Source organism: Dermacentor andersoni, chromosome 7 (assembly GCF_023375885.2).
Source record: "Dermacentor andersoni chromosome 7, qqDerAnde1_hic_scaffold, whole genome shotgun sequence".
Taxonomy (NCBI): Eukaryota; Metazoa; Arthropoda; class Arachnida; order Ixodida; family Ixodidae; genus Dermacentor; species Dermacentor andersoni.
In genome coordinates, this window is record NC_092820.1 from 162,828,929 (window position 1) to 162,847,183 (window position 18,255).

At 42.4% G+C, this 18,255-nt stretch overlaps 1 protein-coding gene across 6 annotated transcripts in view; it reads left to right on the top strand.

Moving 5' to 3' along the window:
• Positions 1–11,755: 11,755 nt before the first annotated feature.
• The window catches only part of Sym (symplekin scaffold protein), a 44,018-nt gene continuing 37,518 nt past the window's right edge, over positions 11,756–18,255 (top strand). For 5 of the 6 annotated variants that reach the window (XM_055071859.2, XM_050180406.2, XM_055071862.2 and 2 more), the window contains exons 1-9: positions 11,756–12,012; positions 12,532–12,660; positions 13,624–13,697; positions 13,785–13,899; positions 14,479–14,597; positions 15,773–15,830; positions 16,614–16,765; positions 17,592–17,689; positions 18,173–18,231. In XM_055071859.2, the coding sequence (XP_054927834.1) occupies positions 11,914–12,012; positions 12,532–12,660; positions 13,624–13,697; positions 13,785–13,899; positions 14,479–14,597; positions 15,773–15,830; positions 16,614–16,765; positions 17,592–17,689; positions 18,173–18,231 (903 nt within the window). In that variant the 5' untranslated portion in view covers positions 11,756–11,913. The remainder of the gene's footprint in view (positions 12,013–12,531; positions 12,661–13,623; positions 13,698–13,784; positions 13,900–14,478; positions 14,598–15,772; positions 15,831–16,613; positions 16,766–17,591; positions 17,690–18,172; positions 18,232–18,255) is intronic. The other variant, XM_055071861.2, reaches the window with a different exon arrangement.

Here is an 18,255-nt window from a genome sequence, read left to right on the forward strand (position 1 = left end):
GCGCGCCCTCCTCGCCGCCTCCTTCCGCCGCGCTCCCTTTCTTCCGCGCTTCTCCCCCTCGCCTTGTTCCTACGCGCCTCCAATCTGCTGCTACTGCTTCCTAATTTTCCTTCTCTCCTCCCTCGATCCGTTCCCCATCCTCCCTAAGAGGAGCCCCTCCTTTCTCATTTCCCATCCAGCGCCTCTCTCTCCCTCTTCCACCTCGTTCTTTCGCTCGTTCTTGCGGTGCGTCGAGTTCGGAGACGGCGGCGGCGCTGGTCACCAGGAGTGGCGCGTCACGAACATGGCGGCCGGTGCATCTGTCGCAGAGTTGACGGCAGAGCTATAGCAAGCCCTATAGCGTGTCACGCGATAACCGTATGTGCTGTCTGAAAATGGCGCTATGTCCCCTGTTGTCCATCCCTTAATTTACTCAGAGGTGCGAAGCAGGATGGGAGCGACTTTGTGTCGCTCTCGCGAGCTTTTTTTTTCGTTATCGCGTTTTTTCTTCGTCGATTATTTCGAGGTGGACACGTGCCCCCAATCTCAACTAGATAAACGACAAGTCCTGCTACCACTAATGGGTGACGTATAAATTACGGGTTCTAACTTTGAGAACGCACTTACTTAGAAGAGAAACTCACTATACAGGACAAAGCGCGTTTGTACCAACTGACTAGCAACTGAAGAGCGACTAGCAATAGCTACTCGCGCTTTGTGTTATGGTAGTTGTGTTTCTATTTTTTTTTTCGCAGTTCTGGAATGCAATACGAACTCGCCCAATCCTCAACCCTAGTGAATTAGCCTGTCAATCTTAAGAGGAAGGTTTAGCTCCGGGATTGATATCTAAATACATGGGAAAGGAGAAATCGTTTACCTCGGCAACCGCTGCACCAAATTTGATTAGGTTCGCTGCATTTAAAAGGAAAAAAATTAGAATCTAGTGACTGTTCGTTGCCAATTTTTTATTTAGCTAGCTAGTCGTCAATGTTTTAATAAAAATTGGTAAAGATTGCAAATTTTCATAAAACTGAACTTGGAGGATGTCGGGACGGCGCCGGCCCACGAGCCGTGCCCTCGTTCCTACATTTATTTCGGCAGAAGGGCCAAAGCGACGGGTGGAACGGCCGCTGCGGTGACCAGCGTAGCATGCTCCTAGATAGGAGTACATCGCGTTCCGTGCTTGTTCCGCGAGCACGCGCCACCGCCCAACTTTTTAAGGCGAAAGCCTTAAATCTCTATGCTTCAAGGTCGCGTTGTGAGGTACAGAAAATATCACGGGACCCGAGGAAGGCCATAAGGGAACCGAAGCATGCCCAGCCGTGTATAAGAGATGATTAATGATTAGCAAAGTTAATTCGAGATTGATCAGTGATTGGACTAAAGTGGACTAAGGTGTATTGAGGAGGATAAAGACGATTGGGGGGGATTAAGGTCGATTAATGTGGATTATGGTGGATTAAGATGGATTATGGTGGATTACGGCGGATTAAGGTGGATTAAGGTGACTTACATAGGCTTTAAGGGACTTTCGCCATCATGTCTCTTAGACGATCGCTAAGAACACTTGGCAAGTTTCTTCCTTCGCAGCCGGCTGAGAGCGCCGACCAAAGTGCCCCGCGTTGCGGCGTTGGTGGGCGCTACAAAATTATCACGTTTACAACTCTGTAACTCAGCAATGAAAAACGATGTCACGAGTGTGTAAATGGCACCTGCTAGTATATTTAAAGCGGACAAAATCTATATATTATACACGGCTTTCAAAAAAAAAGGCCACCAAGTTGTGAGTAGAACGTTTGCAAAACCCTTGTAAACAGATGAACGTAAAATCTAAATTGATATATTAAATTTGTACGTTTCGGATGCTCTAATGGATTGAGTTTACAGAAGTGAGATATCTGTTCTAGGTGCAGAGCTGCGAATTTGTAAACTTCGTGCTTCTTTCTTTTTTTTTCGCACCTACCAATTTTTTGAAAATTCCATTTAATTAAAAAATTCAGGTCCTAAATCAAAATTTCGCTACCAACAGTCACTAGAATTAAACCTTCTCTCTCAAATGCGACAGATTGCATTAAAGTCGGCCCAATGGTTATCTCAAAAAAGCTTTTCTGCGGTTTACATGTGTTTGAACTCAGCGACATCGGAGTTGAGCCCGAGCTAAATTTTTTGACAAGCAGTGAAACATGCGATGGGGTCGGGAAAGTGTATAATTAAAGTAGCGTGATGCTGATTTGTGGGAGTTGAGGGCTGTATTTTTTTTCATTTCTTTTTCATCAAGCGATGCATGCACCTCTATCGCTGATGTAAACGTTCGAAGGGTTAATGATGCCCTGAGCAGGAATATTGAATACAGCCCAAGTTGACGGCTGATGTGCAGGGAGTGCGGTTCGATCCCCAGTGCATTCGATTTAACAAACTGACTAGTCCCGTTATATATAGAGACCAGATCGCTTGCAAATTCGGGTTGCGGGCAGATAAAATAAAATAAAATAAAAGGTTTAAATTCCAGTAAATACACAGCGGGCGATGAGGGACGCATGACTTTGTGTACACAGCAACAGAACGCCACACCCGGACATCTTATGGAGACAAATCTTTAACCTTGTGTTCACTTCCGTTCCGTGCGTGACATTCAGAACTTGACAACTTTATTTGTACTATATAGCGCTATTAACAACCGACAAAAATAAGGGGGGGGGGAAGAAGGCTCTTTCTTCTATCTCGTCTTTCCCCTAGAAATAGCATCATGTGGAACCAATTCCTCCAACGGTATACATTAATTCCTTACTTCCAAGCAGAATGTTCCAGCGATGTCTTTTAGCAAATATTTAAAAACAGTCGTTTTGAAATAAAAGGACGGTTCCTTCTGAGACATGCCGGGAGCTGTGGCGTTCATGGGGTGACTGGTAATTAGTCACTAATTAACAAGAACCCAATAATTAACATTTAATCTTACCATTTCGCCGGGCTCATCGCAACCGATCAATTGAAGGGAGTTATCCATACAAGTCGTAATAACTTTATGGATCTTGAAAAATGTGATTTCCCGCTGATCTGTGGCGAAACCGAAACTATAGGAGGCTGCCGCGCGCGCGTTTAGACAGGCCCCTCGACGTGACGTTCAGGTTACGTCACCCAGCGACGGGGCAGCGAGCGCGCTGCGACAGCGAAGAGCACAGAGTCGCCACGCCCTGGCATTTACCTTGTAGATGCACTTTGTAGCTTCACTAAGGTTGCTACTTGGGCCTGTTTGTGTGCCATTAGAATGTATAACGTGGCGCGTAAAAGACGCGGACAAAAGCAAGGAACGAAGATACACACAGTTACACACACCTGTTCGACACCTTGCGCTACCTGCCGTGGTTGCTTAGTGGCTGGGGTGTTGGGCTGCTAAGCACGAGGTCGCGGGATCGAATCCCTGCCACGGCGGCCGCATTTCGATGGGAGCGAAAACACTCATGTACTTAAATTTAGGTGCACGGTAAAGAACTCCAGGTGGTCCAAATTTCCGGAGTCCCCCACTAGGGCGTGCCTCATAATCAGATCGTGGTTTTGGCACGTAAAACCCCATATTTTAATTTAATTTTAACAGTTTGCGCAGTGTGCATATCTTCGATCCTTGCTTTTGTCCGTGTCTTTCACGTCGTGCAACGTTATACGTTCTAACACCTTGAAGCGTAGCGCGTGGAAATTTTTCGAAGCGCATGGCCGTAACATCTTCTCAATTATTTACTCTAACCGTTATAGAATTCAAGAAAGCTTTTGGGGATATTACAGCGAAGCTGTTAGCTTCTAGTTCGTGGGATCTTTCTGGGAATCCTCCCCACAGAAAAAAAGACATTCTGCTATTAAAAAAGAAAGAAAGGAAGGCTCCAGGCATTGAAGCGAACAGTGCATACATTCTTTGGAACGACGCATACAGCACACAGAACAGCATACGTTCTAATAAAGAACAAGCACGAAACAAGCTTCCCAGCCACATCATTGATGATAAGGCGCTGCTGATAACAATGCGAAGAACGTAGCGCTACCTGCATACGTTTCCCGGTAAACATTACTTTTGCGGAAGCTGCGGCGGCGACTGCAGCTTGCGGCGTGGGAGTGAAGTCACTATAGTCTGTCATATATAAAAGAACCAGCCTAGCAACTAATTTCATTATTGTTGGAGCACCGCTATGGGTAGGCGACGCATAGTTGGGACTCCCGAGGAGCAGCGTGGTTACGAGAAGCGGAAGAGAGAGAGAGAAAGAGAGAGAGAGAGAGCTTTATTGCCGCTCAGTGGATTACCGAGCAGGTGTCCTCAGTCCAGGCCGCCTCTGTCAGCGTGCTTGATGGCGCTTTAAATATACGCTGCCAGTTATTCCTGTTCCTGATATGTAGTGGCTGTAGTCAGCCACCCGGAGGTTGGTGGTATATAGGGATAAAGAGGTGGGATAAGGAAGTCTAGGAGGGGCGCCGTTGGCATATCCACAAAGGTATGATTGGTGTTGGCAAAGGAAGAAGAAACGGCAATACGACCAGCTTAGGCGTGCTGCCGCTGGTCGTACAATGCCGTGCAATTCCAGCACAGGGGAAGCTCGCACGTCCACATTCTCCTGCGGCTCAATCATGCACCGAAGGAGGGATTGAGCAATGAAGCGTTGCATACCCCCTTCAGCAGTTGTTCCGGTGGTTTTCAACAGCTTCGCCGGACATCCACATTCGCAGGGCCGCGATGCACGGCGAGACGATTTTTTAGCCAACCACACGCTCTCCTTGTTATCATACCTATCTTCTCCCTTTCTTTCCTCCTCCTCCTTCCGAAGCAGCTTTACAAACTTATCCTACATACAAGTATATCGTTCGAACTCTGCCTTAAGGAGACGCGTTAGATCGGAAGCTCCCATTAAATACATGAAAAATCAGAAATAGTTTTTTTTTTTTTTTTTTTTCTGTAACCACTGCACCGAATTTAATCAGACTCGTTCAATTCAAAAGGAGTTGTAATGTAGTGAATGCAGCAAAGGCAATCTTTTTATTTGGGCTGTCAGCTTGTTTACAAAAATTCATAAAACTTGCAAGACTTCAAAAACGACACATTGAGTTTATAACTTTATACCTCAGCATTCAAAAGCGATATCCCAACTCTGTAAACCGAACCTAACATTACATCAAAAGCGGAAAAAAATGATGCATTATACGCCACCATGACATATACCACTAATTATGAATGTGACGTTGGCAAAACCCTTGCAAACGTTGTAACAAATTTACAGAGGTTGCAAATTCATACATCAAATTTGTGCGCTTTAGATGCTCTAACGGACGCAGTTTACAGTAATGAGAAATATGCTTTTGATGCTGAGCCACGCATTCGTAAAATTCGTGCTTCTATTTTTTTTTTTTTTTTTCCTTTCAAGTTTACCGATTTTAGACAATTCTTCCAAGAACTTCAGTGTCCTAAATCAAACCTCTGCTTCCTGTAGATTTTAACTTCTTCTCTTAAACGCAACAAACTTTATTCAAATCCGTCAAGCAGTTTTCTCATAAAGCCGTTTCTGTGTGTTACATGTGTTTCAATAGGCGGCATCGGAGATGGGCACGAGCTAAAGCTCCCTCTTAAACACTGCATTACGCCGGCTCTATAGGAAATCCATGGAACAGGACGTTGACGTACGTATACGGTGGGGCACAAATAAAAAGACGGCAACTCTGCAAGACATACAAAATTATATAAGAAATATACAAATATAAAAATATTATATTATATTATATATTTATATACTATATTTATATATTATATATAATATATAAATATAAAAAATAAAAGCTTGCATGTATAAAACAGGTCATATATTCATTCTTCATTGAGTGACTAAAAAAAATTGTTGTAATGTCGAACCTCGTTATAACAACGACCTTCGAATTAGCGAAATTCACGATATAACTAACTTTTTTTTTTAGTTTTCCTTATCTGAAGTTCATTTAATAATCCTGTTGTGTAGCTTCCAATTAACGAAGTCCACGCGCATGTTGTTCGTGCACCTGGATCCTTTGTGACAAGCAAAGGAAAGTAAAAACATCGCCCGACTCAGAATTTGTCATTTACAGGCGTCGTATTTCGCCTGCAAATGTCGCCGGCGAGAGGCGACAGACACGGATTAGAGTAACTTTGGGACGGAACGTACCACTTCGCCATCTTTTGTGCCAGTCTTAAGCACAGGGCACACCTCGTTCGTGTTCGCAGTCCCGCCCGCAGTATCGCAGTCTCGGCCAGTCGGAACATGGAAACGCAAACATGAAGCGATCTACGAGCGCCTCTGTTACAATAGAGAGTTTTAGATAAGGGGGACGCAAGCGCTGGAGTCCGCTAATGAAAGCAAAACGCGTTGTGTGTCGTCATCGCGCGATGTCGTCGTTATCGCAAAAAAATATTGTGAACGACTCTTGAAAATCGTTTAAGAGGATGCTCCCTACACTCTTAATGGGCCTCTCACCGAGCCTCATTGCCTTCCTTTTTCTTTCTTTTCTTTTTGTACACTGGATGTTCTAAAACGCCTTCTGATGAGGCAATCGAACGGCGCTTCAGATATAGATGAAGTAAAGATGACAGAGACTGCGGCTAGCTGTCTGAAGCTCTGTTCGATTACCTTCTAAGAATGCGCCAATCAGCCCGGTTCAGCGCACTCTTGCCGTCTGAGGAGCATTTTATCGAAATAACTCCTCAAATCGGCTCATTGTTGGAGGAGGTAGAAGAATTTTACTGTCCCGTTCATGCATTGGCGTTCCAGTTACTTTTTTTTAAAGAAACCGCTGTTTTATTCATTGAAGCACAAGAGTAACTGGAACACCAATGCATTTCGAGGACAAATTGAAAGTTACGACGGCGGAGGCTACAACTCATTAGGGACACCGCTCCAGTATCTACTAACGCCGTCAAAGGTACACCGTCGACGTGAACATCAAGTAAATTATGGTTCGTTGGGAGCGTCAGTGGAGGATTTCTACACGACGAAGATAATGCAGCAATATCTCGGAACTCGTGCTGTCCAGAGAATCCGTTCCAAGTGGATACACCGTTCGATCTCAGCTGCTGTAATTGGTAGATTGAAATATGTGGCGTAAAGTAACTAATTAAAAGTTAATTAGCTTAATTATGGTACCTTTTTAATTGGACATTGTGATTTCTCGTAGAAGTAATGGCCACCTCATCGAGTAATTTAGATCAAGGGTTAGAATTGTGCTATCTGCCATAGGCACTCTTAAAAAATTTGGTGCAGCTAAAGAAAAAGCACCCTGTGTATAAAATAATGCGCTTATCCTCCGTACTACAGACGAAACGGAGGTGTTTGTTTGGGCCTACCATCAATTTAGTGCGTGAAGGACTCTCGCACCAATGTACAAAGTCTACATGGTGTGTTTATATTACTCTCCGTTGCGGCGTTATCTTTATTCTGTTTCATCTCATTTTTTTTTCATTCATTTGTCTTAGCATTATCATTTATTCCTCTATTTCTTGCTGCATGACGTAGAGAAGTGGGGTAGCCGGGCTACTCTCAACCTCAATCTCTCCACTTCGATCACTCCAATCTCACTCGCTCCACAGCAACCCCTGTGTAATAGAACAGAACCTCCAGAAGAAAAGTATATAAGAAAGGACGAAATGGGCAGGTAAATACAGCTACACTCTAAATAATTTCTACACTCATTCAGGCTTATCTTGTCTCCCAACAATTTTATTTAAGAAAAATGGCCGCCAACTGCAATCGTCCTTCATATCGCGTCTGTTTTCTTTCTTTGACATTCTGCGCTGGCTACTGATCATGTCAAGAACGCTACGTGACGCTGACACGCGCATGCCATTCGTTAACTTAAAATATGGATCACAGATGACAATTATTCTTTAGTACAAATTGATATGTTCCAATCGGAGTAAGCCATGTTTTGTGTATCCTGTCCTCAAACAATAATCTAATCACGTTCTTTCAGTCACACAACTCGTTAAATATAACCTAGGTACCTTTTTCTTCCGTCAAATCAATTACACACGAAGCGATAGCTTGATACCACAATCTTCTCTAATAAATACTAATATTAGCAGGCTTGCAATAAATAGGAGCTTCATTTTACCCAAAATGCATACTAATTATGGCAAGCAGAGCGTCCAATTTTCATTTGTCGCATTCTGGAACACACTACCATTAGATATAGAAACACTTAAAATTCACAAATTTAAGAAACAACTAAAAGAATAGATTTTGTCGAATACTGATGCCTAGTTCATACTCACAACCATTCCTTCAGGGTGCCTTCATTTCGATTTCATTGTCATACCATTAAGTTTCTGTTTGATGTCCTTGCCATACATATATATTCGAGTTCGCAAGTTATGTTGTGTACTTCATGTCAGTTGCGCTGTTAATTTATAAGTCGTCAACGAGATTATGCTACAGTGATCTTCTACATGACTTATTTATGCACATTTAATTCTTCAGTCATGCTGTTCATACTAAAACCTGTAATTCTTCCATCTTAACGATTTGTTGAAACTGCTGTAATCTGCGTTTTATTATGTTTAGTTTGTAAAGGAGGTCCCATTGCAGTCTTTGACTTCGGGACCTCCTTCTGTATATTAACATCTTGTAACCTTTCTAATCATCACAATAAAACCGATTCTGATTCTGAATAATCGTCATCTGTCTTGCTTGCGTTTCCTTTCTTGAAAACTCGGCGCTCGCTACTTCCCTGTCAAGAATGCACGCTAATAATGGTGTATCCACACGACGGACGGCTCCGCGCAAATCTGTGCCGCGGACGCTTATTCCGCCGCCCGTCCGGCTGCGAAGCGCATCCAGACGACGGACGGACTGAGTAGACGACCGCGCCGGAAAAATAAAGATGGCGGCTACGCCCGAAGCGACTGCCGTCCGCCTCGAATCTGTCAAGTCGTCGTCGTCCACTGTGCGGCCCGTAACTTTCAAACTGAGGATTGTATTTGGTTTAAATTTGTGTCCAGAAGCTTCGACAGCAATGTATTCGTGATGAGTGGACACCGTTTCCGAAAGCGATACTCAGATTCTCGGCGTGTAGGCTTGTATTGGCTGAACATGGCCTCGAAGATGTTGCGGCGGCCCGGGCGGATCTCAGTGGCCGTAAGTTAATATAATTGCTTGTTTCTACTCACTCTAGATGGCGCCATCGGTGTAACAAAGACTTTGTCATAGGTGTTTTCACTCTGAATGTAAATGGAGATCGAAAGGAAACGACGGTTGACCGCAAAGGCTGTTGTTTTGTCCGAATTGGACACGAATGGTCCAAGCAGCGATGAAGCTGTTTCAGAAAGATCCCAAAGCCGCGCTTGTTACCAGACTGTAGAGCATGCTAGGCTAAATCCGCAGCATTCGACCCCTAAAATCCGGATGCGAAAAATAGCTCGGCATTTTCCGTCCGTGGGGGTCGCGGACGACGCGCGGACGGCACAAATCCGTGACGCGTAGTCACGTGATGCGCAGTCCGTCGCGAAAAATACGGATTTCGTCCGTCGTGTGGATCCACCATTAGTGGCTATGGTGTTGGGCTGCCAAGCGTTTTGATGGGGGCGAAATACGAAAACACCCATGTATTGAGATGTACACTCAGGTACAACCTAGGTGGTCCAAATTTACGGAGTCCCACGGCGTGCCTCATAATCAGATCGTGGTTTTGGCACATAAAACCCCATGATTTTTTTTTACTGAGAAAGCGCATGCCGTTCGTGACCTGGAAGTACCGGTTACTGTAGAAAGAAAAAGCATGCATGAACACTTGTATGTAGTGTTCATAGTGCACAGTTGCTGATATTGTACCGTGTGAGTGCTATTGTGTCATCAATATATGCCCCACAGTGTTCGTATTGTAATTTGCTGGAATAACTTTTTTCTCCTAAACAGATAGATGACGATTATTGTTTGGGGACAACATAAGCTGCAAAGGTTGTAAACTTTTCTTAGAGTGCTATCGTCGTTTTTTTTTTTTTTTTTCGCTCTGCATCTTTTCGCTACTTTCCTGTCGGGAACACTATGTCACGCTCATACGCGCATGCAGCTAGTGATTTGAAAGTACCGGCGCGCAGCGTTAAAGGAAAAACGGTGTTTTTTTGTTTTTTTTGTTTTGCCATTGTGCACCAACATACTTATCAAGCTATTTGTAGATACCGCCTATCGCACGTAGCATATATTTATGTTACTGAGAACTTCGGGAGTGTGACGCAGGCGACGCAAGTTTCCCTAAATGTTGGACAGAGCCCGAGAACGCCCTCAACAATTACTACTTAAAACTAAAACACTCGCACGGATTTCGTCTATTTTAACAATCTATGCAGCAAAGTGAAACGTCAGGCTCATTGCACTCTTTGTCCTTATCTCCTCTGGCAGGAGTGAACTTGACACCGCCACTCTGGCCGCCACTACATTTAGCTAAAAGGATGCAGTTGAAATTTTACATAGACGAGACCTGCTGCTAACCAAGGAGGTTTTATAAAAAATTCTGGAGTGGCAACTCCCGCAGATTCTTACCAGCAGAGGTGAAGCCAGCGTTTTCCCTTACTTCATCGTTAAAAGCGTGCTGAACTAGGCGGAGAATAGGGGCAGTGCAGCTGCTCTTGCTCTGTGACAATAAATTCTGGAGTGATTGAAAAATAAAAGCTTGTTGTATCGGGCTAGAATATTGCCATTGGCTTAGTCGTCATATCGCGATCTCCCATAACAAGCTATCGAGAGGTTCAGTTTTGATCCTAAAACGAGTGACACAGACAGACACATCAAGAATAATCTGCATGGCAAAACTGGCCGTTTCAAAACCGCTGAAAGCGAAAAGAAAACGCTTCCTCTACACCGCCACAATCAAACGTTAATCGATTCCCTTAGTAAGATGGCGGCGGCCGGCTTCAATTTGAGGGCACCATCTCCACTCCAGAATTATATTTTGAAACTTCCTCACTGCTAACACGTGTCGTGGTGTGGAAAAAAATAAAGTTTGTAGTCTCAAGAGAACCTTTCAACTCTGTACTCTTTCTCCCGTAATAGAGTGAGAAACTCTATGAGTTTCATAAAGTTTCTCACTACATAACTCTATGATGAGTTTTATGTTGGGTGGGTGGATAGATGGATAAAGCTAAACCCTTGAAATCGAGCGGCGGCACTTGCCACCTAGCTGTGACTAATAATTTAGTTTGTATACTTAGTGGAGGGTGAAAGTTCACTCTTGCCTTGATTTTATTCACCAATTATAAAACCTCCGTTTGGTTATTTCTACTCGCTTGCGTTATGTCGCTTGCGTTGGCAGCGCCGGCTTCGCTCAGATGTATTTCTACAAATTTATTATTTATTTTTATTTTTATTATATTTATAATAAATATTGAAGTATAAAAAAGCATCAATAAGAATATTGTGCTTAAATACGTAGTGTCTTTAACATGTGTTAGCTTATTTAACACTTGCAAAAGTGGCGCAGCAAGCGCGTGTTTGTTTTTACGGAAGTGACGTTTTTTGTTGCACGCTGGTTGTTTCAAAGGAACGTACTCCTGCACCGTTCTGCACTTAGGGCACACTGGAGTAACTAATGTCCACTCAAAATCTGTCTATAATAAAAAAATTAATTTTGGTTTTTAGAGTCAGTTTCTGACAATAACTTTATTAAAAAACACACACACTTTGGTTGCACTAGTAAGTGATTCCGCAAGAAGTGGTGTAAATAAGTGCGAAATCAAAGTGCGCTCGTGTGCTCTAAGAGCATTCTGGTGCGGGGAGCCGGGCTTGTTCAACCAACTTCCGCTAGCCGTCATGGCGCTCCGCTCTCTTGTTTATAGTGACCAGCGTCTGTTGATTGTTCGTAGAATGTAGACTTGCTTGCGCGTAGTCGGTTCCGTTGCTTTGCATCGTTTTCACCTTGCTTAGCCGACACTTCTCATAGCTCACCATGGCGACCAAGAAAAAGGCGCTTGAAATGCGCCGCAGCACCGCGGCGCAGTTTTTTATGGACGAAGAGCAAGTTGAACAGAAGTCCACCAGCGAACGGGTTATTACATTTCTTGATCACTTACACCCTCATGTGCTATTAAAGATTGAACCTTGGGCTAAGGGAGGCTTGCTTTAGCAGCTGGTGTGCGATCTACGTTACATTTGGCAGATACTTTCACCGGCGCTGTCAAAAAGTTGTCGCATACATGGCCGCGTTTCGCAATATTGCCGCACTCGACATCGATCGCGGTCACACATTGCTGTTGACAGGAAGAGTCATGGCCGGGGTTTCGCTACAAAACACCCTTAACTTGCAAAATTGCCTGCATTTAGTAACAAGCCATACCAGCGTGCGCTTTATGAATGCACTTGCGTTCAGTTTAGAAATGACTGACGTTAGAGCGTGTTTGTTCTAATTTCTATGTTAATATGTTTACTTTGAATTGTCTTATCGGCTAACTGTGACTGAAAACGCCACTAAAAGCTCAAATGTTGCTAAGAAAACAAAGATGTTGAGCCGCTATCACAACTTCCCGCCACTTATGACAACTTGTGGTGTCCTCTCGTCTCCTTTCAGGTTGTCGAACTCATCAACTTTGCTGCATTAAATCAAAGTATTAAGGACCATCATAAAGTAAACAACCTTCGTCAGGTCCAGGAGCTCATCGTCTACAAGGAGCCGGACCTACTTGACAACTTCCTCGATGTGAGTTTCGTCACATTTCTGTCAACGTTAGACGAGATATCGCAAATGTTTTGCTGAATATTCCGAGCTAATCATGCCTCAAATTTGCACCCATCCGTGTGAAATGTGTGTGCAAGTATACTGCAATCACTATTGCACTGAATAGAGCTATTAGGTTTACTTAGAAAGAAATGGCACATGAGAAATGAAGCAGTAATTGACTTTGTATGCAATGTCGTATTGCCATCTCTTACGATACCCAAATGCTATATACACGTTGGCCTATGCACCATCATTTTGAAAGAACAGATGTGTATTTTAATGGAGAGTAATTTGTTGTGATGGAGGGATTCACTGCAGAGCGCAGAAAAAGCGTAACAGCAGAGCAGCTACTAGGTTCAAGGTATCAGGCTGAATACTGTGTTGTTCGCGCATCATTGTGGCTTCCTCTTTTCTCAACCGTTGTATCTCGGACAGTTTGTACAGATTACTTAGCTCATTGCGAACATTCTGGAAAGTAATATGTACCACTGGTACACCAACAGGCCCAAACAACCAACTTAATCTCAAACAAACCAGGAACCAATAGTTGTCGATTTCTTTGCATCACAGTGCACTTAAACAGAATAACGGAGCAATGATTCTCATCTTTGTCAGTCTCGTCATCCAGTGTTCTTTTACTTTACACAATCGCTTTCCAATGTAAACAGAAGTGTAGACAACTGTGCATAACCTTTGATGTTGTCATATCAGTACTAAGGCATTTCAGACCTAGGGATATCATCGTTATAAGCTCATAATGGCATAGTAAACAATACGTCACACGGAATTCCGGTAGATAAGTTTCAGAAGAAAGAAAAGCTAATTCAATACTTAGATTCACACATTTCAGTCTTTCCTAAATTTTGCATGTACTGAAAGTTTGCGTTAGAAGTGAATACAGAAATTGTCTGAAGTCTGGATTTCATTTTCTGACTTCTCCAGGAAATGCTTGCGTTCCAAAATGATAGATCATCAGAGGTCCGAAAGTTTGTCGTGGGATTCATAGAGGAGGCATGGTAAGAGGCACTGGTGGTACCCATGTCAAATATGCACGAAAAAGTGGTAAAACCTGTTGCATGTGCTCATGTCTAACGCTTCTTCAGCAAACAAGATCCAGACATCTTCCCAAAGGTCTTGGCCAATCTGCGCATGATGTTTCGGGATGAAGCAGTTGCTGTGCAGAAGAGGGTAATTCAGGCCACCACACAACTGTACAAAGTAAGTTGCACAGCTGTCATGACATGCAGTATGTTACTGCATTGTGCCATAATGGAACTTTCTGCATTTCAGTTGTACTTAGTGCTGAAATAACTCCAGCGTTGACTAAAAGGGAAATTATTTAATTGACTAGGTGAAACTTCATCACTCACAAGAGCATTTTATTCACTGGAATGATCTTGAAGCAATGTACAATGCATCAATTTTTTTCATGATACAGCAGAAGCTTGATAAGACGAGTCTTTAGAGATCACAAAGAACACTTGTGTAGCCCAAAGACAAATTACGTCAGTTGACCTGTACAAGGGCTTAAAAACATTTGCTTTATCCTGATATTCATGTTAACTACTACCGTTTCATCAGGATTCTGCTTTCTGACGATATTAAATGTATTAAAAACTGTTAATTATATTCTTGCAGTGGGAATTGTGACAGTCAAGCTAAATTCCTGGAATGTCACTTGTGTTCATTAAAATTTTGCTTTTGAGTTTTTCAATGTTAACAAGTTTAAAGAGGATGTGGTGGCTGTGTATTCCTATGATGCCCCCCCAAAAAAGAAATTCTGTTATGTCTTGTTAGGTAGCATTGCGATGGATATGCCAGGCCAAGAAAGTCGATGACCTCATGGAAACATCTTGGGAATACATCAGAAGCCTCAAGAACGACATTGTCTCTCTTCTGGATTGTGATAATGACGGGCAAGTGATTTTTCCGTGTTATTTGATCGCCGTCTGTTTAGTCAATCACTTAACTGCAGTGTGATAAGATCACATCACAGCCTGATTTATTGAAATGCATTTCCTGAAATGTAGAACCTGATTTTAACAATTTCACCGCCTGTGATGGGCAGCACTGTTGACATTCAAATAAAGCCCGAACCCCATTTGACCAATTTTGTTCCCGACGGCGATGAGCGACGAAACAGGCCATCATGCAAACAGATCGCTCATTCTTGTCTCTCGATCGCTCGGTCCTGGAAATCTAGAAATCGTCACTCGTCGCCTGGGAGTGCTATGAGCGACTAGCCAATAGCGCGAAGCCAAAACTGGATGTACATCAGTCAAGTACTATCAATTCTTGCATGGAACAAGCAAACGATTAAATTTTGATACATGCAAGAATAAGAACCTACTGCAAGACCTTCAGAAATATTTTATGCTGCTCTTTACAGTAAAGCACATCACCTTTATTTAATAAAGCATGCATCATGCCAGTTTCAGCACATATTTTCTGCCCTCATACAGGCAACACCGGGCACACGTTGCTCAAAGTTGTCGCTCGCGTGAGGTACGACCTGTAGGTGACAAGCAAATGCGACAGCCATCTTCATTGCGTCGCTTGTGACTGTTGCGCACAAGATTGCTTGCATAGGGTTTATACTTATCTACCTTTGTTGTAGAGGCGTCAATTATGCTAAATTCACTTAGACTATTTACAGCGTATTGCTTGTTGAATTGAAATTAAGAAAGCAAACGGGAAATGCTTTATTATGATGTATAACACAGGAAAGACAATTGGCAACTTTAATGATGATTCATTGAGTTATTATTCGCATCATTTGGTTCAGTTTTCCAGAGCCTAGTTCATAAAATTGATCCCCATTGCGCTTCTTGATTACATTTATAAAACCACCTGCAATTCCTTAACAATGCACAAACATCATAGGAAAACAATTACTCTTGCGTTTCACCTCGCCAAATTAAAGCTTTCATTACTGAGAAATTAATTTATTATACTTTGCTCAGTAGCAGGATGTCATAGTTGCTGTGCTTTTTGGACCGATCCTACAGCACAGGATCTAAAGATCATGACACGCAAATATTTGCATGCGTGCAAAGGAGTCATTTCTTGTCGTTTCTTTTTTCTGTTGTAGTATCCGGACTCATACTATCAAGTTTATGGAAATGCTAGTCATACTACAAACTTACCCGGTGAGTTATTTTTGTTGCAATGTTAATGCTTAAAGGGGCACTATAGAGAAAAGTTATTTGACCTGTGTTTGTAAATTACCTTTCCACAATTCCAAAAAAATTCCACGTTTAGCCTGAAAAGAGGCTTTGTAAACCAGAAAGGGCACTAAAACAAAAGATCGATAGCAGCGACATCTTGACGTTTCCGCACCAGCCCGCCGTGACGTCATGGATTTTGGCTGTGTCTGCTCGGGTCTCTAATTTTTTATTGGCAAACATGGGCTACATTTTATTCTAAGGAATGCCAATGACTGAATTTAACAAGTGTCAAGAACTTTTACTGAACCCACGGTTGGAGGCCAAGCACTAATATATACATTCAAATCCTTGACATCACAGTGATAGACCAGGACTGGTATTTTGCCAAGAAATTTAAAGAAAAAATTTATTTCGTCTTTAAAAATCAACCTATTACCACAGAATTTAGGAAAATAAAGTTATGCAATAATATCTAAACAGAATAAACTTATTTTGTGTTTATCCTTAGTGTGCTCTTAAAGGGAATTATGACATGTTTTTCCCAATTAAACTGTTTTCCTCTAGTTTTTCAGCATGCAAACAAGTATTTTGGCCTTGACAAATCTGTCCATAGCACGATTAGCACAGTGAAGCAATATTGAGGCTGTTAATCCCCCCATAATCTTTCTTTTACTAAATATGTTGGCCCCTCATCACGAAAGGTGGCTTTTTATCTTCCTGATAATTGATAATGCTTCATTTTTGCATGCAACGTCTTTAATGCAGGATGGTGACAGTCCAAAGAAAGCAGCAAATGATTTTGCTCTTGACGATGTTCCGTTGACACTGAAGATCATCAAGCCTCGAAAGCTAGAAGAAGAAGCAAAGCAAGTTTTTGATGCACTTGTTGTGTTTCATGGGACACCACACATCTCAAGGTACTCCCTATACTAAATAAAGCCAGCTTTGGTAACAGTCGTAGAAGATGAGTGTTACATTTGGTTTAAAGATGTATTTAACTGTGGCAGCTGTTAGAAATCTAGCTTGGCCTTTTTCATTGGCAGTACCCACTGCCAAAAAATTATCAGTTTCGCATGTTGTGCACTTTAACATGTGCACACATTAACATGCTTGCGGCCACAACCTTTGGGCTGTGGTATTGCTAAGCTAAGATTCAGTCTCAATTATAGGCTGAGATACGCTTTCTCCAGCTCGACTCGGCAGGAGAGCACAAATTGATTGAATTATTCATATAGGCAGCAAAGGCAAAGAAAGTTTATATCATTTGCTGGTATTCTTTTGCATGACTACATTGATCACATGAGTTGAATTAACTGAAAGCGTGTGAAAAGTGTTACTTCATCAAAAAAATAAAATTTGTATTGGACTTTGTGTCAATATGCGTGGTCATTTTGTACAGTGATCACATCAGGAATGGAACTTCACTATAAAAGCAGTTCACACTTTTAATCATGTACCTTTTTTTTTATATAAGACAAGTTATTTTAGAGCTGTGTGCATTGGGAGGCCCATTTCTTTATTCGGTCTGCTAATGTCACAAAAGTTTATATAGTACATCAGTGATATGTAATCATGCACAATCATTGTTATGCTAAGAGTAATCAATATCATCTGTAAGCTGGTGATTTTGCTGTGTAAGATGTCGTTTTTGCATAGATATAACACCAGAAAGAAAGAGAGGGAGAGATCGGCACATTTATAAGCACCATTTACTATATATTTTTTTTCTCCCTGATACTTCAGCATCAACTTAATGACCTGTATGCAAGCTCTTGTGCTCATTGCAAAGCACAGGTCAGAGTTCATGTCAAGAGTCATCCAGGCGCTAGAATCACTTCACGGTAAGTGTTTCATGCCTGATGTTATTAAAGCCCGTTATTTTAGCCATGGCTTCCGCTGGTGATATGTGGGGCATATAGTACAGGCTAACAAAGTTGGAACTTCGCTAGTGCATGTGGTGATGAGTTTTAAAAAAGTTGCTTGTGAAACATTAGCTTAGTCAACAACACCAAAAATGCTGAATCCAAGGGGACATTCCAGTCCAATGTTTCATGCTAAACTGCAGCTTGAGCAGGTTTGTAATGAAATGGTCCGCCTGTATTTGCAGAAATTAATGTTAGTAGCTAATACATTTGTCAGCTCCAGTAGGATGGGCATGCCAAAATCATGATATCTGTGGTGCTTGCTTTTAGCTTGATCAAACACATCACAGCGAAACCAAGACACAACATGTTGATGTCTAGAATACTCCTCTTTTCGTTTTGTCATCTTGCAGCTTAACCTATGCGCACTCTGTGCTGACATGTTTATTTACTGGCTTTCAGCTAACCTGCCACCGACATTGGCCAAGTCTCAAGTGAGCAGTGTACGAAAGCATCTCAAGGTAATGAAAGAACGCTCACTGTTC